This window comes from Schistocerca piceifrons, chromosome 3 (genome assembly GCF_021461385.2).
Source record: "Schistocerca piceifrons isolate TAMUIC-IGC-003096 chromosome 3, iqSchPice1.1, whole genome shotgun sequence".
Lineage (NCBI taxonomy): Eukaryota > Metazoa > Arthropoda > Insecta > Orthoptera > Acrididae > Schistocerca > Schistocerca piceifrons.
Genome location: NC_060140.1, coordinates 716,061,073 through 716,088,347, shown reverse-complemented (window position 1 = coordinate 716,088,347; position 27,275 = coordinate 716,061,073). Strand labels below are relative to the sequence as shown.

At 39.1% G+C, this 27,275-nt stretch overlaps 1 protein-coding gene across 1 annotated transcript in view; it reads left to right on the top strand.

Moving 5' to 3' along the window:
- Window positions 1–27,275, top strand: part of LOC124789355 (drebrin-like protein) — a 215,958-nt gene that overhangs the window by 63,528 nt on the left and 125,155 nt on the right. Inside the window, exon 3 of the mRNA XM_047256682.1 lies at window positions 15,192–15,304. Coding sequence (XP_047112638.1) covers window positions 15,192–15,304 — 113 coding nt within the window. The remainder of the gene's footprint in view (window positions 1–15,191; window positions 15,305–27,275) is intronic.

Sequence of the window (27,275 nt, the reverse complement as noted above, 5' to 3'; positions counted from 1 at the left end):
GTCTCAAGAAATTTTATTATATTTGAGCTTAGAAGATGTCGAAGAATTCTGTTGCAAACTGATGTTATGGATATTGACTCTTAATTTTACTGGCCCGTCCTTGTACTCACCCTACATACACGAGCCACCTGCACTTTTTTTCCAGTTTCTCCGAACTTAATGCAGGCAAGAAATCCCTAACTAATGCAAGCTAAGTAAGGGGCCAATGCTGAAGAGTACTCTCTATAGAGCTGGATTGGGATTCCATCCAGACCTGGTGACTTATTTGTTTTTAACTCTTCCATTTGCTTCTCAGTGCCTGAGACACCTATGCCTACATCTGTGTCCTCATGGAGTAGTCTGTGCGAAGGTCAAACAATTCAGTGCATGTTCGAACTTCTTGCATGAATGATTTTTTTAAATCCAAAAATTAAATCGTCAGTTTTGCTTTTGCTGTCTTCTATTGCCACACCACTCTGGTCAATGAGTAACTGAGTAGAAGCCTTCAGTTCACATAGTAAATTTATGAAGGACCATATTTTTTTCTGGGTTCTTAGCAAGATCTTTTGCTGAGGCATGACAGTGAAATTTGTAGAATGCTTTGCACAGTAATTTTTTTCTAGAATGCTTTGCACAGTAATTTTTTTATGGACACACAAATTTCTGCTAACTTTTGCCAGTTGACATTTCTGCATTCTTTTCTGAACTGAGAATACAACAATTTTTGTTTCCTCAGCATTTGCAGATTCCATTACTAAACCATGGTGGTTCTTTTCAGCCCATAATCCACTTACTTGGCCCATGCTCCTTTAGAGCATGATTAACAGTCAGTTTAAACTTTACCCATAATTTCTCTATGCCTGTTGTACTGGAACTAAATGATGCCCATTTATTGTCTTTATAAGTAGGTTGCTGACAGCTGCTTATCTGTTCTTTCCAGCATTAAAACCCTCCTAGCCTTCTTGAGGGGTTTATTAACTTCAGTAACCATCATAACTGTGGTGGCATCATGGTGGCTAATCCTTGTCTATATTCATGCTGTTGATAAAGTTGGGTCTGTTTGTAGCTACAACCTTTGAAATGTTTCCATTGTGTGTGGGATGTCGAGTTAGCTGCTGAAGATGATACTATCGTTTACTGATGAGTTTAGTGATTAGGAGATCAAACCAGGTCACTAAACGATGTAAACAAGATATCTGCTTTGTTCAAAAAGTGAAAACTGACCCTGAACAATAAATACTGTGCGGTCATCCTTATGCATACTAAAACAAGTTCAATTATACTTCAGTTACACTATAAATTATACAGATTTGAAGGTTGTCATTCAACCAATTACATAGGGATTACAATTATGAACAATGTAAATTGTGACCATCACATTGAAAATGTTGTGGGTAAAGCAAACCAAAGGCTGCATTTTATTGGTAGAACACTTACAAGATGCAACAGATCTACTAAAGAGACTGCATACACTAGTGTGTTCATCCTCTTCTACAGTATTGTTGCACAGTATGGGATCTTTACCAGATAGTTTTGAAAAAAGACATCAAAAAAGTTCAAAGAAGGGCAGCTCGTTTGATATTACCCCAAAATAGGGGCGAGAGGGTCTCAGATATGATATGCAAATTGAGGATGGTAATAATTAAAGGCATTTTTCATTGCAGAAAGATATTTTCATGAAATATCAGTCACCAACTCTCTCTTCCAAAATCACAAAATATTTTGTTGACAACAGTCTACATAAGGAGAAGTGACCCTCTCAATAAGTTAATAGAAATCAGAGCTCACACTGAAAGATTTAGGTGTCTGGAAGTTGTGCTATGAACCCTCTGCCAAACCTGTAAGTGTGAATGGCAGAGTAGTTGCATAGATGTAGATATGGTGTTAACAAAAATTTTCTTGGGATACCACATATTTATAAACATAATTTTAAACAGTCTTAAGGATGATACCAGTAATGAACAATGATTCATGTCTCATTTATTACAGTTGTTTCTGATTGTGAGTCACTATTTATTATTGGGAGATTTTTGTTGACAAATATTTTTTTCTGATTTTTGATGTGTGTGTCAGAAATATTCGGAATTTCACTTCCTGGTTGTAAGTACTGGCCCACTGTTCTGGCTCCTTGTAATTTTTAGTTGATAAATAAATAGACAGAGTATTTTACTCACAAAACAATGTGATCATTCAGAATATTCAGTGAGTAACTCTGATTTCAGTCAGAGGAAAGTAAAAAAAATCTCACATTAAGCAACATTTGGCTGATGGTGGCTGCCATACATTCACTGTTTTTTGTTTGTTAAAAGTGTGGGAAAATTTTTTCTGAAAATATTTGTGTGGAGTTTAAACTTATAAGACGGTGAAATGTGAGTAATATGCAAACAAAAAGGGAGTTGAAGTGATATGCTTTTGGTTACTGGACAAGTTATTTGTTATTCTTGAAGCAGACAGTACAGTAATGTATATGTTTATTAAATCAGAATACAAAGCAGTAAGTAAATGATGTCACCAGTTGCACTTTTATTTGTGATAACCACAACTGGATTTGGCCATTAAGGCCATTTTCCGGTGGCTATGATGATACACTCATAACCACTGGAAAATGGTTGTCTGTGTACTCCAACAATGACAGACTCATAGGTGTTCGAAAATGGCCTTGGTGGTCGAAAACAGCCATGGTGATTGAAAATAAAAGTGCAGCTGCTGCTGTCATTTTATTCCAAGTAATTACTACAATTGTGAAACCTGAAAATCATGTTCCACATACTGGACAACAAATTAAAACAATATCACAATGTAAGTGAACATAACAACTAGCTCACACAAAACTGACACTCATGCTGCTCTATACTTTTTGGGATTTGTTTTCGCCATTTGGCAAGGTTCACAGTGTGAAACCATTTGTTTCACTTTGATGCTCCACTGTCCATCATGAAGCATCTTCAGAATTTTTGTTTGGCACATTTTGTATAATGACCCTTCTGAAATAAGTGCGAAGAAGTATGAGACAATGACTTGTGGTGAGGGTAGTCAGTCTATCAAAATATGGCTGCAAAATTGTTTGTCTATTGGCAAATAGTATGGGAATCCATTTTTCATATAATTCAGAATAGTTTTAAGTACTGCATCTTATGCTCTTCTCATTTCAGGTAACTGTGCTTAACTGTAAATGAAGTGATTTGTTCATTAAGTTCCTTACCAAATTGGCAAGAGGATTTTTCAGCTATATCGTCATATTTCTCATCTGGAAGAGCAGATAGCCTTGATAAGTCATCAGAATTGCCATTTTTTTTTTATGTGGGTCTGTATCATAGTTCGTAGTTATGTCCCATCAATGTGATTGCCCATCTTTTTGGTTTCTGGACAGTTGTCGTCACTGGTAGCTGTTTTCTTGAATGGAACATTGAAACCAGAGGCTAGAGTTCAGTGAAATGCTTATACACCTTCTGTAGAGTATTTTGGGTTACAATAGCGATAAGTGATGAGCATGAGCATTATCGGTTTGGAAAACACCCACTGGAATACTGTCCATGAATGGCAGCACAAAAGACCGAATCACCAGATTGATGTACAATTTGCCATATGGGTGCATGGAATAACCACTAGAGTGCTGCTGCTGTCACATGATATCGCAACCCAGACCGTAACTCCAGATGCAGGTGCTGTGTTCTAGTATGCAGACAGGTTAATTTCAGACCCTCAACTGGTTTCCTCCTAACAAATACACGACCCTCACTGGCACTGAGGGGGAACCAGCATTTATCAGAAACTACAACAGACCTCCGTCCTGCACTCCAATGAGCTTCGCTTGACAGCAGTGAGGTTGCAACTAGTTTTGAGTCAGTGGAATGCACACTACAAGGCGTCTGTCTCAGAGCTGTGCTTAAAGTAACCTATGTGCAACAGTTTTTTGTGTCACTGTGGTGCCAACTACTGCTCAGATTGCTGCTGCAGATGCAGTACAATGGACCAGAGCCATACACCGAACACTATGGTCTTCCTTGTCAGTAGTGCCATGTGACTGTCTGGAGACCAGTCATCTTGCGACTGTACATTCTCGTGACCACCGCTGCCAGCAGTCGTGTACAATTTTTACGTTCTTGCCAAGTCTTTCTGCAGTATGGCAGGTTTGACGTCCAACTTCAAACTCGGTGAGATGCTGGTAATGGCATCTTTGTTACCTTAAAGACATTCTTAACTAACATCAACTCACCACATCGAATCTCATAATTGACTAATGCCGATGACAGTTACAGCATATTTTTGAAGCGAACCTGATTAGCATCCTCACAGTGGCGCTGGCATAAAATTTGAGTACCCATCATCTTTTGGATGTAGAAACTCGTGCACCGTCTTTTGTTTAGGACACACAACTTCTCCTTGGTGTTGCGATTTTTTTTCCCCTATCAATGTGGTATTTGTAGTACAACTTCATTTTGTAATTTGTTTGTGCACTTAATTTGTAACATCTCCAACAGCACCACATTCCAAATACTTCTAGTCTCTTCTTCTCCAGATTTCAGATTGAGCATGTGTAACTTCCATATAAAGCTGAATCCCAGAGGTACACTTTGTGGAACTTCTTCACCACTTCCATATCAACTGATACCAGCAGTAATTTTTTTTTGAAAAAAACTTTTTTTGTTTGTGTTTATCTACTTCTGATTTCTTTCACTTCGGCCATCATGTAATCTTGCATTTGAAATAGAAGAATCCTTTGACTTATTCCACTACTGTGTCATTGTTAATTCTGATGTTGGGCAAGTTGTTATTCCCTGTTCTTCGTCTTCATCTACAATCTGTTTATCCTTAAGCCAAATTCAGTGGTGTGTTGCATGTTTCTTTCAATAGATTTTTTAAGTCTCCCCTGCATCCAGCTAAAAGAGCTGTCTCGTCTGCAAACTTCAGCAGTGTTTCCCTTCAACTTTTATTAAGCTTTCAAATTTTTCATTCTCCTTTTTTATTGTTTCTTTGGTTTACAAGCTGAACCACAGTGGTGATAAGCTACAGCCGTGCCTTACCCTTGTCGTAACACAAACTTATCTTTCTTGACCCGGCAATTTTATTATTCCCACTTTGTATATGTAGATGCAGGTTTTTTGCCTGTCTCTGTACTTAAGACCCATTCTTCTAAGGATTACAGATAACTTATTCCACCTTTCATTGTCTAGGTCCATACGTGCTAGGAAAAAGGTATGCCGATTTTCTTAATTTTACCTTCCATCATTTAATGCAACTCCAAATTATGTCTCTGGCATTTTTCTCCTGGGAAAAAAAAACCCGATCTTCTTCAGTATGTATTCAGTTTTCCATTCTATTCTTTTATTTATGATTCTGTTCAGCAGTTTGCAAACATGGTCATCAGATTAATTATCTGATAGTTTTCATATTTATCTGATTTTAATTTCTTTGGCAATGGAAATTGTCGTGTCTAGTAATCCTCCATACTCAGTTCACTAGACAAACTGTCAAACAGGTCATATTAATGAGTTTTATTGCAACAAGACAAATACAAATACTTAACTTTGATCTGAGAATTCTTGTAGTTCTTTATACATGATCGGCCAGAAGTGCAATTACACAGATGTGTCGCAACCAAAGGGCGACATACAGAATAATCAGTCTTATTCAGAATAGACAAACACAAGTAACATCTCTGGTCCTAGTGTCCACTACTAACACAAGTCTGTCAACTGAACTGCAATGACTGCTGATCTCTAACTGTGCTACCTGGAGATTGCTAATGGTAGAGGCTACAATGCGTTGGCTTACATAGAAGCTATCGTTGGAGCTGCTATTGAAGTGTCACCACCAGTCGGGTGCGGTACTTATATCGTCTTCATCTAGAGGCCTCTACTGTCATGTTGTCATCCTGGAGGGAGCTTGGTCAGCACGCGATTGGCTGACCTCCTCTCACAGCCTCCTCTTCTCTGTCATTCCCGACTGGCATGCCGGTGCTGACTTCAGGCCGTAACAGAAATGTGATAGGTAAGTCACCCATTTCATAAATTTTTGTCATCAACTAAAGTGACCTCCTACTTCCTAACTCCCACAAATTTCAGTAACTTCAGACACACATCATCAACTCTTGAGGTCTTCTTTGAGCCCTGGTCATTTAGAGCTGTCAAACTCTGACCTCATTATTGGATCACATTTAATCTCTTTTTCATCTCTTCCCTCCTACTTTCGGAGAGTTCTTCTTCATCATCGAGGCCTTTGATGTATTGCCATCATCTGTCTGTTCTTTCTTGGAAATGTGGAGATGGGCTGTGATGTTTTTGTTCTGGTTTCTCTAGCAGTTTGCTTCCATACTGTTACATAGGAATTTTATTATGTACCAGGATCACAGACACTTGCTTACGGTTAAAAAAAATTAATTACATAACTTTAGTTTTTGAATGTGCTAAATAAAACTATTAGCATAAGTAAATATACTAACAGTGCACTTTCCGTGTATGGTGAAATAGTTGCCAAGATAGAAGCATCAGAAAGTCACCCCTGGATCCAAATCTAATTTCAAAGATTCTGTGTTGACCTCAGTTTTCGTGTAATAAAAGTTTTTGTAAATTAATATAGCACACAATGTATTATATGTGTCTGGCAAAATGACAAGCACTAAAAAACAAGGCTTCCAAATGCAAATGTCAAAAAAAAATCTGTTAGTAGACAAAGGAATTAGAGAGATGAGTACCATAAGAGTAAAGAATTGCAGCTAAAAAACATCCTTGCTGATTTCATATGATACATTGGCCTGCAATGTTGCTTCATAAGGATCAGCTATAGTCAGACATCTCCATTTTCTTTGATAACACTTTTCCATATAAGGTATGTCCTGGTGGGACCATTCTCCATGTTTGTCGCTAACAAATGTAGTTAGGTTATCCAGGAAGAAGTCCAAGTGATCATTCAAGAACTATAATGTAATTGATGTTTATGCCTGTACTCAGCAAACTAAGCAAACTACTGTGAAGTGCATGGCAGAGGTTTCTTCCCATTATCCCCGTTATTACAACATTTTCCCATTCCACTCATATGGATCACGGGAAGAATGCCCATTTAAATGTCTCAGTGAGTGCTGTAATTAATCTGATCTTGTCTTCACTATACCTGTAGGAGCAGTACGTAGAGGTTTTTTTTAAATATATTCCTAGACTTCATTCAAAGACAGTTCTAGATCCTGTGTAAGTAATCTTTGGTTGGATAATTTGTGTCATCTTCAGTGCTGCCTGTCCAACATTATTAGAAAAAGGGTAGACTGCTAATCACTGTAAAGATGATATGTTGAGGTGCAGACAAGCCCAACAAAAATACTATTACACATTTAACTTCTGGCCTCAGCCTTCTTTAGCAAAGAACACACACACACACACACACACACACACACACACACACACACACACACGTACATTCCCTCAAGTGCCACACTTCACATGTACAGGTATGACTACCAGAGATGGCGATCATATGTGTGTGAAGTGTGCTTGCTTTGGTGTGTGTGTGTTCTTTTTTTCTTTTCTGATGAATGCTTTGATTGGAAGCTAAATGTGCAACAGTCTTTTAATTGCACCTGTCTGTAACTCCTCGTGATGATTACTAGCAATCTATTCTTTTCCCCATACTGCCTGCCAGTACTGTTTCTTCAGCATCTCTGACAGTCTGCTACAGATCAATTAAACCTGTAACCATTAATTCTGCCCTTCTCTGTGTACATTCAAAACCCCTGTTAGTCCTATTTGGTATGGGTCCCACACACTTTAGCAGTATTCTAGGATGTGTCATGCAAGTAATTTGCAAGTAATCTCCTTCATAGAGAGATTGTGTTTCACTAGTATTTCACTAATAAAATGAAGTCTTCTTTAATTATGACTGTTACACACCTTTAGGTGGTATGATCTCTCTAGTACTGGTACTTATTGTGGTTGCTTCAAAATTTTTGCAGGCACCTGTGACACACTGCCATGCTATTCTCTCAACATCACTTGATAAACCAAGGAAATGTTTATCAGCCATTATTCCCCTAATTTACAATACTACACATATTCTTTCCTCTATTTTTTCTTCTCTCATCCCTGGTAACTTTTTTGCAAGTACATGAGTCCATGTGGATTTTTGTCCATGGCCTTCACAAAGTTTATGATGAGACCCAGTTTAATGTGGAATGGAAGTAGGGACAAGTTTTTGGTGTCAACATGCGAAACATTCACTACATTTTTCTGTCCAGGCAGTTTTTCCCACAATAGTGGTGTTTTCTGTCTCCGTTGTCCCACTCACATAATAAGCAGCAGTGGTTTGTGTACACAAGCTGGATGCTGAGAAGAATTATGACTTCCTCCAGACCACCCTATGTATACCATTTGTATTTCTCATACTGAATAAGTGGGTAGAGTTTGTCTGTACACTGGTAAAGTCACACATGACATGATTATGATGTGTACGTGCTGTATTGAACACAACAGAGGCTGTGTATTGACTTTCATGATCATTCAAGATGCTAAACTGTAGTAGTCATTCTGGAACACGAATTAAAGGAGCAGGTCTTCAGTTAGTAAATTTATCACCATTTTGGAAGTGTGAACCTACCAACTTTTGCAAAAAAAGACCTTGCAATATGATGTAAATGGTAAAATGAGGGGTTTTGGAAGCTACATCACTGTGGCTCAGTTAGTAAAATGCAGTTTTATGGTGACAGAAATCATGTGTTCGAAGCTACTGAGCGTCCATTCTTTTTATAGTGCGAAAATTGCTGCCTAGTAGGAGTGTGGTACTGAGTCAATATTAAACCCAGAATTACCTTCAGAAATGATTCCAGTTATTAAAACTGAAAACTGAAATGTCTAACACCAAAGCATAATTCGACTGATACCTGCCATATTGTCAACCAATTACACATACTGATATCATTGAAGAACTGCATCAGTGTATCTGAAGCTGTTCCAGTACTTTATTAGTAAGGATTATTGATTCTCACCTTCAAACACACTTCTGAGATTTTCAGCCTTACCAGGGAGAAAGGCAGGTGTTGGTCTGACTTATTTGCTGAAAGACATAAGGGAAGTCATTAGTCACATCTAATGGTAATCTGACTTCTCATTTCATTTCTGTGTACATGATAGATGCAGCATTTTTGCTGAAAGTAGCTGACCAAAGAGCGTTTATCTCAAATACCAGTTTCAAGTGACTGTTCTGAGCTGACATTATTTGCAAATGGTTCTTTTTATCAGTAAACTTCAAAGTTTTGTTAATATTACTCATCACAATCCTAAAAATGTAGGGCATGACTAATGGCAGTGAAAGTAAGCAAAGTCATCTGCCCTAACACACAAAACATAACATGCTGTCCTTAGATGTAAAAGGGCATAGTGTGCTGTAGATCAGTTTACCTACTCCAAAACTAAACTCTGCCCTATCATGTCTCAGAAGACCCTGACAGTACAGACCGACCACCATGTCATCCTCAGCCTACAGGCCAGTGTCAGTTTTCTTGACTGGAGCCACTACTTCTCAATCAAGTAGCTCCTCAGTGTACCTCACAAGGGCTGAGTGCTCCACACTTGTCAACAGCACTTGCGAAGTGGACAGTCATTCATCTAAGTGCCAGCCAAACCCGACATTGCTTATCTTTGGTTTGAAGGGAACCAGTGTTACCACAGTGGCAAGGCCATTGGTAGATTATTTTTCCAGGTGGCTTAAATCTTCATCCCATTTTACTAGAAAGTCAACATGTACAGAACTCCTCAATTCATTATTCATCGTCATTTGGAAAATAGCCGGCACGGTAGCTCAGCGTGTTCGGTCAGGGGGTTAGCAGCCCTCTGTAATAAAAAAACTGAGCTAATCGATCAACAACGAACTTAAACGGATGTCTTACGACGCCCGCCCCGAGCAGATGCAACGAACAAAAGAGAAAAAAACTTCATGAAAGTACTGTTGCAAATTTTAAAATGTGTTGAAAGTGTCGATGCAGCTGTCAATGGCATTGTCATAAATATCCTCAAAGCTCTTTTGATTTTGGCATAAGCCTTTCTTAATCTGTACCTTGAAGTAGGGAGGGGGATGGGGGATGGGGGAGGGAGGGGGATGGGGGGGGGGCGAGAGAGAGAGAGAGAGAGAGAGAGAGAGAGAGAGAGAGAGAGAGAGAGAGAGAAACTTCACACTCACAGTAATCAAATAAGAAGCCCTGGTAATACTCTTCATCAGTTCTTTCACCTGGAACTTGAAAATAGCTGTTTTGTTTACTAGATCTGCTGCCTCAATATTTATAACATATTTGGCACCAATATCAGCTATAAAATTTGAAGATACAGAGCCTAAAAACATTACCTGACAGGAAATTAAAGTCAGATCATATGCTGTGATATATGTGAGATCTGTATACCATTTCACTTATTATCCTACCAAATAACTTTGTAACACTCTAGCTCAGGCAGTCTTGCTGCTTCCCTTAGTTGGCAGAAATTGTCAAAAATTGAAGCCTTGCTTCAGCATCTTTGAGATCCTACAATACCATAGTGAAGTAGCAGCAAGAACTCTAATGTTGAACATGAGTGAGATGTATGTGCAATAGCTGTGTGAAAAAAATGCACCGTTTCGCATAACCATTTTACGAATAAACGTATTTGGCAGTGATTTTTTTTTTTTAATGATGTTACCAGGATTAAATGACATTGTAACCCCAGCATGCATTTACAGTCGTGGCCTGTAGACCAGTACGATCAACTACAGAAAGAAGATTGCTTTCTAAAAATTAGTGGAATTTTTGAAATTGATTTAATCACTCAAGTAGGACTCTGATATGAATATTCTGAGTTTGCTCTAATTTCTGAGTGGAGCTTCAGTCATGATAAAGAGAAAACTATCAAAATTTTGAACCATCTCTCTCTCTCTCTCTCTCTCTCTCTCTCTCTTCCCCCACTTCCCACGCCCTCCCTCCCCCTCTCAAATTCCTTCCCTCTCCCCATTCTCTCAAATTTGTCCTAAACTTTTGTGTTTAATAATAATAAAAAAAACCAAGGTTACCAAAAATGAAAACATTAATTCTGACACTCGAAAATCCACGGTGGAATAATGGCAGTATTATGAAAAAGATAGTGCTACTCGCCATATAGTGGAGATGTTGAGTTGCAGAGCCAGACACAGTGGTCATTTGTGTGTGAGTTGTGCTTTGCTTGAATGTGTGTGTGTGTGTGTGTGTGTGTGTGTGTGGTGTTTTTGTCTACTTTAGAAGAAGGCTTTTTGGCTGGAAGCTCACTTATTTAGCAGTCTTTTTGTTGTGCTTGTCAGCAGCTCAACATTTTCACTATATGATGAGTAACAATCTATCCTTTTCATAACATTAAATTATCCATAGATTGAGTGCCAGAACTTTGCTACTTCATTAAATTTTCCTATAGGAAAGCTATGACAGAAATCGGAAATTTTTCACACTTCTTGAAAAACACTTACTTTGTCGCTATCAAATGTGCAGTATCTGAGAAGTAACCAATTTTACACAATTTATAGAAGAAAAGTTGTAGAGCATCAAATTTTGTTTTCAAAAAGTCAAAGATACTTTTAAAAACCTAACTGACTTTGAAAGTTTGTAGATGGTGAGTTTCTGATGCATAGAGTAACACGGGAGGCAAAGGAACTATTCTCTTCCATAATTACTAAGTATGTAGATTACATCAAACATTGGCATGGCAGAAAGGTCACTATTGTGTTTGATGGTGTGTGTGATTGAATACCCTGATGTGACAAAGGACAGGAGCATGGAATGCGCTGACCGACTGCACAGAGCCCCTAAAAAATTGGTCCAACTGCCGTGTTTAATGAAGCACCGTCAGTAACCTTGGCAAAATGTTTACTTCGGTCAAACAAAAAAATAAACAGAATGTCATTTCTTTACCGATTGTGCAACGTGGGGGTGAGCAATATCAAGCAAGCTGCTGAGGATGCCAATACGCGTAAGTGTAGCTACTGATGTTGCTTAACACTTTCTGTTGTTGTTGAGGAGGTCACCAACCTTTTTGTGATTCTGACCGCTTCATCCCCATTGTCCCCAAATGTTTTTGTACTGAAGACAGACAAAGGCAGCCAAGGATACATATTCGACACTCCCATAATTTCAATTTGGGTCAAGGATCGAAAGACAACATTCTGTTCCTGTGTGTCTTTAATGGCTGCAGTACAACTTTGTTGTTTTTCAGCAAAGGAAAACTGATACTTCTCAGTGCATCAGAGATGAAAAACAACCTACAGAAGGCAAAAGCAGTTCCAGTGCTACTGATGTTAATATTGATGAGGCTGGATAGTAGTTCATAGCAGCCCTGTATTGTGAAGAAGAAACAAAGCCATTAAATGTGCTTCCCTGATATCAGATATTTGAAAAATTTATGTCGGAGATGTTCAACCTCACTTCATTGCCTCCTACAGAAACAGCTGCCCTACAGCATTCACAAAGGTTCGGCAGGTGTAAGCTTGGAAAGACAAGCCACTATATCCATAGCACTGAGGGTGGCAGGCTTCAAAATTTGGCATCTTTTCATTTCCCACTATCAAGAACAGCACCTGTGGAACTGTCGAACAACATTTATTGCACATGTGACACATGATGCCATGTAATTTTTTCATTCAGGAGAAATGGTATTAAATGTAACATCATTTGCAAACTATGCGAAGGTCAGTCCTGCATCAATATTCCAACTGATGTCCCTATTAACGACTTTGCTGACTGTGACATAGATAATGACATTTTGGAAGAAGAGGTCCCTGTGATGATATGAATATAGAAATGGCAGAATTAGAGTTAATGTTATTTGAACCCTCTTCCTCCAAGAGTGTGAAGAAGTAACACTGTAAAATTAAGAAAAACAGATTGTACATAAGTAAACATAAGTCTTTCACCCTGAGTGAAGAAACTGTGTTTTATTTTACAACTTAAATGCAATTTTATGTAATCATATGTCACTCAATTTATTGCCAGTTGAATTAAGTTTCTTTCTTCCTAATAAAATAATAATAGACCTAATGTATTTCTTTCTACATACCCTTGTAGACAATTTTTTTGTCATTTATATAATATTTTCTGGTAATTTCATAATTTTAAAAACTATTGTTTAGGTTAGAGGTTATGTACCAGCAACAAAAATAAATAAAACTGAATTTTGGAAAAATTCAAGGAATGGAAAGTACAAGGGTGATGTTGGTCATTAACCATGAGATTTATATATAAATGAAGAATGGTATTGTTTGCTTACCAGCTAGGTTCTCTGTCATTTGCTTTGACTTTTTAAAAACACAATTTGATGCACTATATCTTTCCTCATGTAAAATTTTGCACCAAATTGGCCAGTTCTCAGATGCTGCATGTTTTATAGTGACGAAACGAGACAAAAAATGTGAAAAATACTGTTTTCTGACCTAGCTTTGCTGTAGGAAAATTTAATAATGTAGCAAAGTTTTTGTACTAAATTGATGTAGAATTTAATATTCTACCTGGCAAATCTGCTGCTGCCCATTGGCCCAAAAATAAAACACAGTCTAGGAAAATATGGTGCACCGTGATGTGCCCCAAGCACCACACAAAGGAGGGTCATCGTACTGGACCAAGAAGCCACGCATCTTAGGGCTGTGGTCTACGCGAAGATGAGTAAGGAGGACCTTATCCATTGATGTGGCTGGAAGGACTTCTTTTAATAGGCAGAGAAAGAAAAGCGAGGAATAAGAGAATTCACATACCTCTCCTGGTTAATACTTAAATAGCCTTTCTTGTTTGTTTTTCTGGTTAATTTTTTCACTCCTTTTGTGCCTATGCCCTTGATGGGAGCCTGTCTCACCATGACCTCAGTAAGGCCTTACTGAAAAGTAAGCTTTTTCAACTCTTTTGATAGATAGGGGATAGTGTACCACAAGAAAACTGAGCTTGATTGCAAAAAACTTATATCATTTTCAAATTCAGCATCCACAATGTAGCTTAGAACACCATTCATTTTCCTTGTAACAAAAAGGTTAGTGACTACTATAAATGTCTGAATTAGAGTAGACAATGTTTTAGTGATAGTTACATGAAAGATTGCAGATGACTTAGTATACCGCTGTGAAGAAAGTAGACACAAAGCAGACAGCTGTACAAATAACCTAATGTGGAGTGAAGTGAATAAAACAGTTGGACTTTATAACTTAGTGAGTGTCAGGCTATAAATCCGGAGGTCCAACACTTGATTCCCAGTCAGTCTAAGAATTTTTGATGTCATCAGTTGTTGCTTCCATCACCTCTGGCAATGCTATGTATACCGAGATACACCATTTTTCAGAGTGTATGTTAATTTGTAGGTATCCATATAACTAGCTGAGAAAGTCAGTACAAAGATCAGAAGAAGACAAGGGTAACTACCTCCAACAGACCCGCGACTAGTAAAGCACTAGTGCTCAAACAAGCCTTTTTTGTGAAAGCTTAAACTTTTACACTTATGATGGTGCAACAGCACTAAAACATATCGTGTATAAGTGGAAAAAATAAAAATGTTTCAATCAAGGTGGCCTACTGAAATAAATGTATAATGTGAAATCTTCAATGCTCAGCAAAAATATTACTGATTCCTAATAAACTTTACGTAACAACAATTTATGTTACTTTAACAGTGAGATTCCATTACCATCAATTTTATATTCAAACTGTAATTTATGTTCAACAGTCCTTTTTTTCAGTGTAACAAATGAAATGTACCGCAACTTATGCAGGAAAACTGTGAATTAAAAAAAATTATATATAATGCAAAGTTGTGAAAAACTAACTAGCATTAAAAGCGTAAACTTTCTTGCTAACGGTATTAAATGCCTGTGAAGAAATTGCCATTATTTCAAAGTAAAATGATGAGCACTTATTTAGCGTGTGTGCTTTATTTGACTCGTTATGATGTACTGTCTTTACAATGTGAACATTGTTTTCCCTTTCAGCTTAGTAATCAAAACACATGTTTACTAAACTGTGTGCTCCCACCATAATTGTTATATTGAGAGAATTGGGTCTTCACAGTCCTCTGTAACATTATAAAAATATTCTATATTGTTATTATGACATGCTTAACAGTATAGTGACCAACAGTCTGTGCAACTCCATTGGGGAATATATTGTCATAGTCAGGAGAAGTCCAATGTATAGTTAAGATTTAAGCTCTGTCTTTGTGTGTCCTATGTGTGTGTCAACTTAACAAACTGATGTTTGAATGCAGCTGGAGGCATAGAAGAAATGACAGAGGATCTAAACAGTGGCAAGATTATGTATGCTTTCTGTCGTGTTCAAGATCCCAAGACTAGCTTGCCAAAATGTGTCCTTATAAACTGGGTAAGTACTGTATACTGAGTATCATATATAAATATTTTCTATAAAACTGGAATTAATTTTAATGCAATTTCTGCCTCATGTCCTTTGTATTTATACTCTTGTGAATGTAATAATACTAAAACTCTTTGAATAAAGTCCATAGTTGCTTCCAAAAATTATGAAATATTCTCTATTGCCATTCAGAATATCATACATGTGGTAAATCAGATGATGAAGCTTCTGTGATTTCAATAGATTTAATTATTGTTATAGAAAATATTTTGTGAAAAATAGTGACTTAAACAACAAACTACCGAACGTCTTTAAATCAAAGTGCTGAGTCACTGTTAGGTGCATAAAAAACATAGACCTCTTCTTGCTGATCTGTACGGAGGGGAAATGACTGTGGGAAGCGGGAATACAGAGAAAACATGCAAAAACTATTGATGGCTTGGTACGTTTGCATCTGTGACTGATGGCAACAGCTTAGAGTGGGATGGGAGATTGCCACATGAGCAGTGAGCAAAAGCACAAAAGTCTTAAAAGGAACAGGCTCACGAGTGCTAAACTAGCAATAAATAACTTTTTTGCTTAACTGGAAGACATTGTATAAGATGGCACTACATGCAATGTAGTATTACAGTATGAAATAAGAAATCTCAAGTCATATACAGTTTGCTAGAAGACTCATTTTTGTACAGTTGATTATTTATCTATTTAGCCTTCACAACTCTGGCCTATTATCTGAAAAACTAAAATAGGCCATACTGTTCATATTTTTGTGGATTATATAATTTATTCTTGGCAATTAATTAATTAATTAATTAGTCTTTTAATAGAGGGGAAGAATATCTACAGGCAAGTTAATATATATTTATTTTTGAGTCCTGCATGCTCTTGTGCTGTTGCCATGTTTGATTTACATCTACATCTACATCTGCATGACTACTCTGCAATTCAAATTTAAGTGCTTGGCAGAGGGTTCATCGAACCGCAATCATACTATCTCTCTACCATTCCACTCACGAACAGCGCGCGGGAAAAACGAACACCTAAACCTTTCTGTTCGAGCTCTGATTTCTCTTATTTTATTTTGATGATCATTCCTACCTATGTAGGTTGGGCTCAACAAAATATTTTTGCATTCGGAAGAAAAAGTTGGTGACTGAAATTTCGTAAATAGATCTTGTCGCTACGAAAAACGTCTTTGCTTTATTACGTGATAAAACAAAACGAGCTGCCCTCTTTTGCACCCTTTTGATGTCCTCCGTCAATCCCACCTAGTAAGGATCCCACACCGCACAGCAATATTCTAACAGAGGACGAACGAGTGTAGTGTAAGCTGTCTCTTTAGTGGACTTGTTGCATCTTCTAAGTGTCCTGCCAATGAAACGCAACCTTTGGCTCGCCTTCCCCACAATATTATCTATGTGGTCTTTCCAACTGAAGTTGTTCGTAATTTTAACACCCAGGTACTTAGTTGAATTGACAGCCTTGAGAATTGTACTATTTATCGAGTAATTGAATTCCAACGGATTTCTTTTGGAACTCATGTAGATCACCTCACACTTTTCGTTATTTAGCGACAACTGCCACCTGCCACTCCATACACCAATCTTTTCTAAATTGCTTTGCAACTGATACTGGTCTTCGGATGACCTTACTAGATGGTAAATTACAGCATCGTCTGTGAACAACCTAAGAGAACTGCTCAGATTGTCACCCAGGTCATTTATATAGATCAGGAACAGCAGAGGTCCCAGGACGCTTCCCTGGGGAACACCTGATATCACTTCAGTTTTACTCGATGATTTGCCGTCTATTACTACGAACTGCGACCTTCCTGACAGGAAACCACGAATCCAGTCGCACAACTGAGACGATACCCCATAGGCCCGCAGCTTGATTAGAAGTCGCTTGTGAGGAACGGTGTCAAAAGCTTTTCAGAAATCTAGAAATACGGAATCAACTTGAGATCCCCTGTCGATAGCGGCCATTACTTCGTGCGAATAAAGAGCTAGCTGCGTTGCACAAGAACGATGTTTTCTGAAACCATGCTGATTACGTATCAATAGATCGTTCCCTTCGAGGTGATTCATAATGTTTGAATACAGTATATGCTCCAAAACCCTACTGCAAACTGACGTCAATGATATAGGTCTGTAGTTCGATGGATTACTCCTACTACCCTTCTTAAACACTGGTGCAACCTGCGCAATTTTCCAGTCTGTAGGTACAGATCTATCGGTGAGCAAGCGGTTGTATATGATTGCTAAGTAGGGAGCTATTGTATCAGTTTAATCTGAAAGGAACCTAATCGGTGTACAATCTGGACCTGAAGACTTGCTCATATCAAGCGATTTGAGTTGCTTTGCAACCCGTAAGGTATCTACTTCTAAGAAACTCATGCTAGCAGCTGTTCATGTTTCAAATTCTGGAATATTCCATTCGTCTTCCCTGGTGAAGAAATTTCGGAAAACTGCATTCAATAACTCCGCTTTAGCGGCACAGTCGTCGGTAACAGTACCATCGGCACTGCGCAGCGAAGGTATTGACTGCGTCTTGCCGCTTGTGTACTTTACATACGACCAGATTTTTTCGGATTTTCTACCAAATTTCGAGACAATGTTTCATTGTGGAACCTATTAAAGGCATCTAGCATTGAAGTCCGTGCCAAATTTCGCACATCTGTAAATTTTAGCCAATCTTTGGGATTTTGCGTTCTTCTGAACTTCACATGCTTTTTCCATTGCCTCTGCAACAGCGTTCAGACCTGTTTTGTGTACCACGAGGGATCAGTCCCATCTCTTACCAGTTTAAGAGGTATGAATCTCTCAATTGCTGTTGCTACTATATCTTTGAATTTGAGCCACATCTCGTCTACATTTGAATAGTCAGTTCGGAAGGAATGGAGATTGTCTCTTAGGAAGGTTTCTAGTGACACTTTATCCGCTTTTTTAAATAAAATTATTTTGCATTTGTTTCTGGTGGATTTGGAAGAAACGGTATTGAGCCTAGCTGCAACGACCGTGTGATCACTAATCCCTGTATCAGTCATGATGCTCTCCATCAGCCCTGGATTGTTTGTGGCTAAGAGGTCAAGTGTGTTTTTGCAACCATTTACAATTTGCTTGGGTTCGTGGACTAACTGCTCGAAATAATTTTCAGAGAAAGCACTTAGGACAATCTTGGAAGATGTTTTCCGCCTACCACCGGTTTTAAACAAGTATTTTTGCCAACATATCGAGGGAAGGTTGATGTCCTCACCAACTATAAGCATATGAGTGGGGTATTTATTTGTTACGAAACTCAAATTTTCTCTGAACTGTTCAGCAACTATATCATCGGAGTCTGGGGGTCGGTAGAAGGAGCCAATTACTGACTTAGTTCAGCTGTTAAGTATAACCTCCACCCATACCAATTCGCACGGAGTATCTACTTCGACTTCACTATAAGATAAACCACTACTGACAGACACAAACACTCCACCACCAATTCTGCCTAATCTATCTTTCCTGAACACTGTCTGAGAATTTCTGCAGAACTTATTTCAGGCTTTAGCCAGCTTTCTGTACCTATAACGATTTCAGCTTCTGTGCTTTCTATTAGCGCTTTAAGCTCAGGGACTTTCCCAGCACAACTACAACAATTTACAACTACAATTCCGACTGTTCCTTGATCCAAGCACGTCCTGTATTTGCTATGCACCCTTTGAGATTGCAGCCCACACCGTACTTTCCTGAGGCCTTCTAACCTAAAAAACCGCCCAGTGCACGCCACACAGCCTCCACTACCCATGTAGCTGCCAGCTGAGTGTAGTGAACTCCTGACCTATTTAGCGGAACCCGAAACCCCACCACCCTATGGCGCAAGTCAAGGAATCTGCAGCCAACACGGTCGCAAAACCGTCTGAGCCTCTGATTCAGACCCTCCACCCGGCTCTGCACCAAAGGTCCGCAGTCGGTTCTGTCAACGATGCTGCAGATGGTGAGCTCTGCCTTCATCTCGTAAGCAAGACCGGCAGCCTTCACCAAATCAGCAAACTAAGTACTGACAAAGTTGTTGAGTAAATTCCCTGTTCCAGTATCCCCAAATAATATGAAAAAGTTAAGCATCTGAGACTTGTGGTGATACATGAGTCTTCAGTACATGGTAAAATTACACTTTTACAAAATATGCTTGTTAAACTACTGAGAGAACAGAACTTGAAGAAAATGTGTGTTACAGAGATTATGTGTGAGAAAGTGAAAGACTATTGTGACAAAAAGTGTGCTTCCATAGTAGAAATGAAGGACAAATGATTGAAGAAAAAAAGATGAGCCACTCTTCAGCCAAGGAAATGCTGGACATGATCAAGGAAGTAAATTTAGTGTATACTTTGATTAAAATCTTGAAGATTAAATTGAGACGGTAGCTTTATGTATGAAGGCAGTCATTTATGTTACTTTTAACTTTCCGTTATGAAGATCTACAGATGCAAATATATACATCAAAGTGACACAAACATTACTTCATAAAACCAGTACTTCTACTAAAGGTGAGATAAAGAGTTTCGTACATGCATGTACATGTGTGTGACGCAAGGCACTATTAGGTGTGTGACAGAGGGTACATGGTGCAGCAGAATCATTCCTTTCTTCCCCTTTTCCAGTTCTATTTACAGGCAGTGCACAGTAAGAAAGATTGTCAATACCATCATGCATATACACAGATTTCTCTAATTTTGCCTCGTGGGATTGTGAAATGATATGAATTACAGGAACTAACACACTATCTGATCAAAACTCACAAGACACACTATGTAATTGTGAAAGTGATTCCTAGATATCATGGGAGAAAGACTTGCCAGTAAAATTAGATGAAAATGTGCTTAATTCATTAGATAAGAAATCACAGGCAGGTATATTTTGTGATCTGTCAAAGGCATTTGACTGTGTAAATCACAATATCCTTTTAAGTAAATTAGAATATTATAGTGTAACAGGAAATGCTGCAAAATGGTTCAAATCTTATATCTCTGGCAGGAAACAAAGGGTGTTATTAGGAAAGAGACATGTATCAAGCTATCAGGCATCATCCAACTAGGAACTAATTACATGTGGGGTCCCACAAGGTTCCATTTTCGGGCCCCACCTTTTTCTTGTGTATATCAATGACCTTTCATCAGTAACATTACCAGATGCCAAGTTCGTTTTGTTTGCCGATGATACAAACATTGCAATAAATAGCAAATCAAGTGTAGTCTTAGAAAGATCAGCTAATAAAATATTTGTGGGCATTAATCACTGGTTCCTAGTCAATTCCTTGTCACCAAACTTTGAAAAAACACACTACATGCAGTTCAGAACTTGTAAGGGGTGTCCCACGAGTATATCCCTAACATACGATGACAAGCAGATAGGAGAAGTGGACAGTGTTAAATTCCTGGGATTACAGCTTGATAATAAATTCAACTGGGAAAAGCACACCACAGAACTGCTGAAGTGTCTTAACAAATCTCTATTTGCAATGTGAATTGTGTCAGACATAGGGGATATAAAAATGAAGAAGCTGGCATACTATGCTTACTTTCATTCCATAATGTCATATGGGATTATTTTTTGGGGTAATTCATCAAGTCAAGCTAAAGTTTTCCAGGCACAAAAACGTGCAGTGAGAGTTATATGTGGTGTGAACTCAAGAACATCCTGCAGAAGCCTGTTTAGGGAACTAGGGATACTAACTACTGCTTCCCAATATATTTATTCTTTAATGAAATTTGTCATTAAAAATATATCACTTTTTCAAACCAACAGCTCAATTCATGGAATCAATACTAGAAATAAGAATAATCTTCACAAGGATTTAAAGTCACTTAGTCTTGTACGAAAAGGTGTGCATTATTCAGGAACACACATTTTCAATAACTAGCCAGCAGCCATAAAAAGCTTAACAACCAATGAAATTCAGTTTAAGAGAAGCGTAAAGGATTTATTGAAGAGGATGTGACTTACCAAATGAAAGCGCTGGCAGGTTGATACACACACAAACAAACACAAACATACACACAAAATTCAAGCTTTTGCAACCAACGGTTGCTTCATCAGGAAAGAGGGAAGGAGAGGGAAAGACGAAAGGATGTGGGTTTTAAGGGAGAGGGTAAGGAGTCATTCCAATCCCGGGAGTGGAAAGACTTACCTTAGGGGGAAAAAAGGACAGGTATACACTGGCACACACACACATATCCATCCGCACATACACAGACACGAGCAGACCTGTCCTTTGTGTACACGATCAAAGGCAGAGCCACGTGTGAAAGCACCCACGTGATCTACCTACTGACCTGCCTACACTGTGACGCATTCTATGTGGGAATGACCAGCAACAAACTGTCCATTCGCATGAATGGACACAGGCAGACAGTGTTTGTTGGTAATGAGGATCACCCTGTGGCTAAACATGCCTTGGTGCACGGCCAGCACATCTTGGCACAGTGTTACACCGTCCGGGTTATCTGGATACTTCCCACTAACACCAACCTATCCGAACTCCGGAGATGGGAACTTGCTCTTCAATACATCCTCTCTTCCCGTTATCCACCAGGCCTCAATCTCCGCTAATTTCAAGTTGCCGCCACTCATACCTCACCTGTCATTCAACAACATCTTTGCCTCTGCCTCGACTGACATCTCTGCCCAAACTCTTTGTCTTTAAATATGTCTGCTTGTGTCTGTATATGTGTGGATGGATATGTGTGTGTGTGTGTGTGTGTGTGTGTGTGTGTGTGCGTGAGTGTATACCCGTCCTTTTTTCCCCCTAAGGTAAGTCTTTCCGCTCCCGGGATTGGAATGACTCCTTACCCTCTCCCTTAAAACCCACATCCTTTCGTCTTTCCCTCTCCTTCCCTCTTTCCTGATGAGGCAACAGTTTGTTGCGAAAGCTTGAATTTTGTGTGTATGTTTGTGTTTGTTTGTGTGTCTGTCGACCTGCCAGCACTTTCATTTGGTAAGCCACTACATCTTTGTTTTTAGAGATATATATATATATATATATATATATATATATATATATATATATATATATATATATATATATATATATATATATACACACACACACAAAATTCAAGCTTTTGCAACCAACGGTTGCTTCGTCAGGAAAGAGGGAAGGATTTCAATCCCGGGAGCGGAAAGACTTACCTTAGGGGGAAAAAAGGACAGGTATACACTCGCGCACACACACACACATATCCATCCGCACATACACAGACACAAGCAGATATTTTCAATGTATGAATATAATAGAGGCAAACAGTCCACGTGGGAAAAATATATCTAAAAACAAAGATGATGTGACTTGTGGCCCAAACTCTTTGCCTTTACAAATGTCTGCTTGTGTCTGTGTATGTGCGGATGGATATGTGTGTGTGTGCCAGTGTATCTGTCCTTTTTTCCCCCTAAGGTAAGTCTTTCCGCTCCCGGGATTGGAATGACTCCTTACCCTGTCCCTTAAAACCCACATCCTTTCGTCTTTCCCTCTCCTTTCCTCTTCCCTGACGAAGCAACGGTTGGTTGCGAAAGCTTGAATTTTGTGTGTATGTTTGTGTTTGTTTGTGTGTCTAATGACCTGCTAGCACTTTCATTTGGTAAGTCACATCATCTTTGTCTTTAGATATATTTTTCCCACGTGGAATGTTTCCCTCTATTATTCTTCACCATTTCAGTGCAGTAATGTGTTCATTGTAAATAAGTATTATAGTAGTTGTATTACACGTTTATTACCTTATAAATAAATAAAAAAAACTTTTTATTTTAAATTCAATGAGTTAGTATTTGTAAAATGATTCTTTCATATAGTGTTCATTAAAAAATGACGATCATTCCACTTGGGACCTGTGGAATGGTACATTAGCTTTTTGTTTGAGTTGTAAATATTTGTCATGTATTGTTGTTTTTCTGACATGTTCTACATCCTGGAGGACCTCCTCACTACGGATCAATTGGAATGAAAGTAAATCTAATCTAATCTAATCTAAAAAAGGATGCTGGAAATATTGTGTTGTCAGTAGAGAAGCAGTAACAGCAGAATGGGTCCAGTTGGAGAGTTAAGTAACTTCCAACCTGGACTAGTCATTGGATGTCACCTGACTAACAAATCGATGAGGACATTTCAACCCTTCTAAAATTGCACAGGTAGACTGTTGGTGATGTGCGTGTGAAGTGAAAATGCGAAGGAACAAGCACAGCTAAACCAAGACCAGGCAGACCTCATGTACTGATGGACAGGGATGGTCGAGCACTGTGGAGAGTGATTATAAAAAAATCACATGAAATCACTGGGTGGACTTACTTATGAGTTGCCAAGTGCTACCAGCAGTCCAGCTAGTACTAGGACTCTGTGTAGGTAGTTAAAGATGATGGGTGGGGATGGGAGGATACAGTGGTTGAGCAGCTCCTCATAAGCTACATATTTCTGTAGTTAAGCCAAATGACACTCGAGGTGCTGTAAAGAGTGATACCATTGGCCAGTGGAAGACTGCAAATGAGTGGTTTGGAGTGATGAATCACATTATACACTGTGGCCATCCAATGGAAGGATTTGGGTGTGACAGGTGCTTGGAGAACGTTACCTGCCATCATGTGTAGTGTCATCAGTGGAGTTCAGAGGAAATGGCATTATGGAGTGGGCATGTGTTTCATGATTAGGATGTAATGACATTAGTGTGCTTAACAAAATACCAAATGCGGAAGGATATGAATAGACATTTTACAGCCTTGTGTGCTGCATACAATAGAGCAACAGTTTGAAGACTTTGTATCACCTTGTCGTAATGCAGCACCTGTGAGCCAGTAATTGTGTACAATAACATTCCTGAAATGGGCTAGCCTGTCCAGAGTTCTGACCTGAACCCAATGGGATGCCTCTGAGATGACTTAGAACATTGGATTCGCTCTAGACCTCATTATCTGACTTCTCTACCTTCTCTGGTTTCGGTTGTTGAGGGAGAATGGGCTGCCATTCCTCCACAGACATTCAGACACCTCATTGAAAGTGCCTGCAGCAGGATTCAAGCTATCATGAAGAGGAATGGTGGATGCACCCCATATTAATGTCCACCAACAGGTGTCCGGATACTTTTTGCTCAGAAAGTGTGTATTTCATGACTCATTTTGGAACAGGGTCTCTTTAATTTTTTGGAGTAACTCTTTCCATACTGCACAGTGACCATCATACAACATCTCACGTTGGAGTTTGTTGAGGATTTTTGAGATCTTTCACTGTGTGTAAAGGAGTTGGTGGCCCTTTTGGATACTCCTTTCCAAGACACATTTCCCTGAATTACGGAGATGGACATCATCTCTCCAGCTTATCCTGCATTGTCACCCTCCTCCTCTATTAATATGTTCCCACTGCCTCACCTTACCTTTTCCTTTCTCTCCTCTGTCCACCCCACAGCTTCTCCATCAAAATCAAGCACTGCTCTCTCCCACCACTCGTCGTCCTCCCCCCCCCCCCCCCCCCCCCCAACATCATGTGGGCATTCTCTTCCTCCCTCACGCCCTCCCCCCTCCTCCCAGCTCCCATCCCTCTCTCATTCCCCTCCCCCATTTCCCTGCCCTCTCGCCTCCGCCCTTCTTCACTTTCACCTTTCTCTCCTTTTTTACTATTCCTTCCCCCTCCCATTTACCCTCTCCCTCTTCCTACATCTCTTTTTATTCTACTCTCAGTACTTTTTTCGCCTTGTTGTGTGGACGTGGAGTTATCTGTCCAAAGACCTACCTCCTTCCTGCTAGCCCGTCCTTCCCTACCCCTTCCCATCTACATCAGCTCAGGCAGCTGCTTTCAGTAATCGAATATCAATAATCAGTCATACCGTGGCACAGAAGTGTGTGTTTGGGTATCTCTGTGTTTGTGTGTGAATGTGTGTACTTCTGCTAGAGAAAGAGCAAATGCTTGAAAGCTAGTGTGGATGTTGTTTTCTGTTACCTGTTTCTGTGTTGCACGCATTGAAATTATGTGGTGATTATGTGGTGCATTAATGTGATCAATGTAAATAAATGTTGTAAACTGATTTTTATGTTTGCTAACGCTTGCATACAATAGCCTAAGAATTATCTTATGCACCTCGTCAGTGTATTGAACATTTACATGTTTGGTAACATTTTTGTTATTACCTTTTACATGAAGATGCATTTGGGATTTTTTGACTTATTCCACACCCGTGAGCGGGCAATTTCACTAGGGATTTGTGGAAGGTACATTAACATATCTTTTTTCTCTTTTTAAATATTTATTATGTATTTTTGTTTTCTGGCATGTTCCACAGCATCCTTGAGGATCTCCTAACTGTGGTTCTATAGTACGGGATGTACATCTGCACCCAGGTGAAAAAAGTTATGGGATACTGAGATGTACATATACGGATGGCAGTAGTATCACATACGCAAGGTATAAAAGCACAGTGCATTGGCAGAGCTGTCATTTGTACTCAGATGATTCATGTAAAAATGTGTCTGCCATGATTATGGCCACACACCAGGAATTTGGAGACTGAATGTGGAATGGTAGCTGGAGCTAGACACACGGGACATTCCATTTTGGAAATTGTTGGGGAATTTAATATTCTGAGATCCACTGTGTCAGGAGTGTGCTGAGACTACCAAATTTCAGGCATTACATCTCACCATGGACAATGCAGTGGCCAACGGCCTACACTTAATGACTGACGACAGTGGTATTTACATAGAGTAGTCAGTGTTAGCACACAAGAAACACTGTGTGAAATGTTGTTGTTGTTGTGGTCTTCAGTCCTGAGACTGGTTTGATGCAGCTATCCATGCTACTCTATCCTGTGCAAGCTTTTTCATCTCCCAGTACCTACAGTAACCTACATCCTTCTGAATCTGCTTAGTGTATTCATCTCTTGGTCTCCCTCTACGATTTTTACCCTCCACGCTGCCCTCCGATACTAAATTGGTGATCCCTTGATGCCTCAGAACATGTCCTAACAACCGATCCCTTCTTCTAGTCAAGTTGTGCCACAAACTTCTCTTCTCCCCAATCCTATTCAATACTTCCTCATTAGTTATGTGATCCACCCATCTAATCTTCAGCATTCTTCTGTAGCACCACATTTCGAAAGCTTCTATTCTCTTCTTGTCCAAACTATTCATCGTCCATGCTTCACTTCCATACATGGCTACACTCCATACGAATACTTTCAGAAATGACTTCCTGACACTTAAATCAATACTGGATGTTAACAAATTTCTCTTCTTCAGAAACGCTTTCCTTGCCATTGCCAGCCTACATTTTATATCCTCTCTACTTCGACCATCATCAGTTATTTTGCTCCCCAAATAGCAAAACTTCTTTACTACTTTAAGTGCCTCATTTCCTAATCTAAATCCCTCAGCATCACCTGACTTAATTAGACTACATTCCATTATCCTTGTTTTGCTTTTGTTGATGTTCATCTTATATCCTCCTTTCAAGACACTGTCCATTCCATTCAACTGCTCTTCCAAGTCCTTTGCTGTCTCTGACAGAATTACAATGTCATCGGCGAACCTCAAAGTTTTTATTTCTTCTCCATGAATTTTAATACCTACTCAGAATTTTTCTTTTGTTTCCTTTACTGCTTGCTCAATATACAGATTGAACAACATCGGGGAGAGGCTACAACGCTGTCTTACTCCCTTCCCAACCACTGCTTCCCTTTCATGTCCCTCGACTCTTATAACTGCCATCTGGTTTCTGTACAAATTGTAAATAGCCTTTCGCTCCCTGTATTTTACCCCTGCCACCTTTAGAATTTGAAAGAGAGTATTCCAGTCAACATTGTCAAAAGCTTTCTCTAAGTCTACAAATGCTAGAAATGTAGGTTTGCCTTTCCTTAATCTTTCTTCTAAGATAAGTCGTAAGGTCAGTATTGCCTCACGTGTTCCAGTGTTTCTACGGAATCCAAACTGATCTTCCCCGAGGTTGGCTTCTACCAGTTTTTCCATTCGTC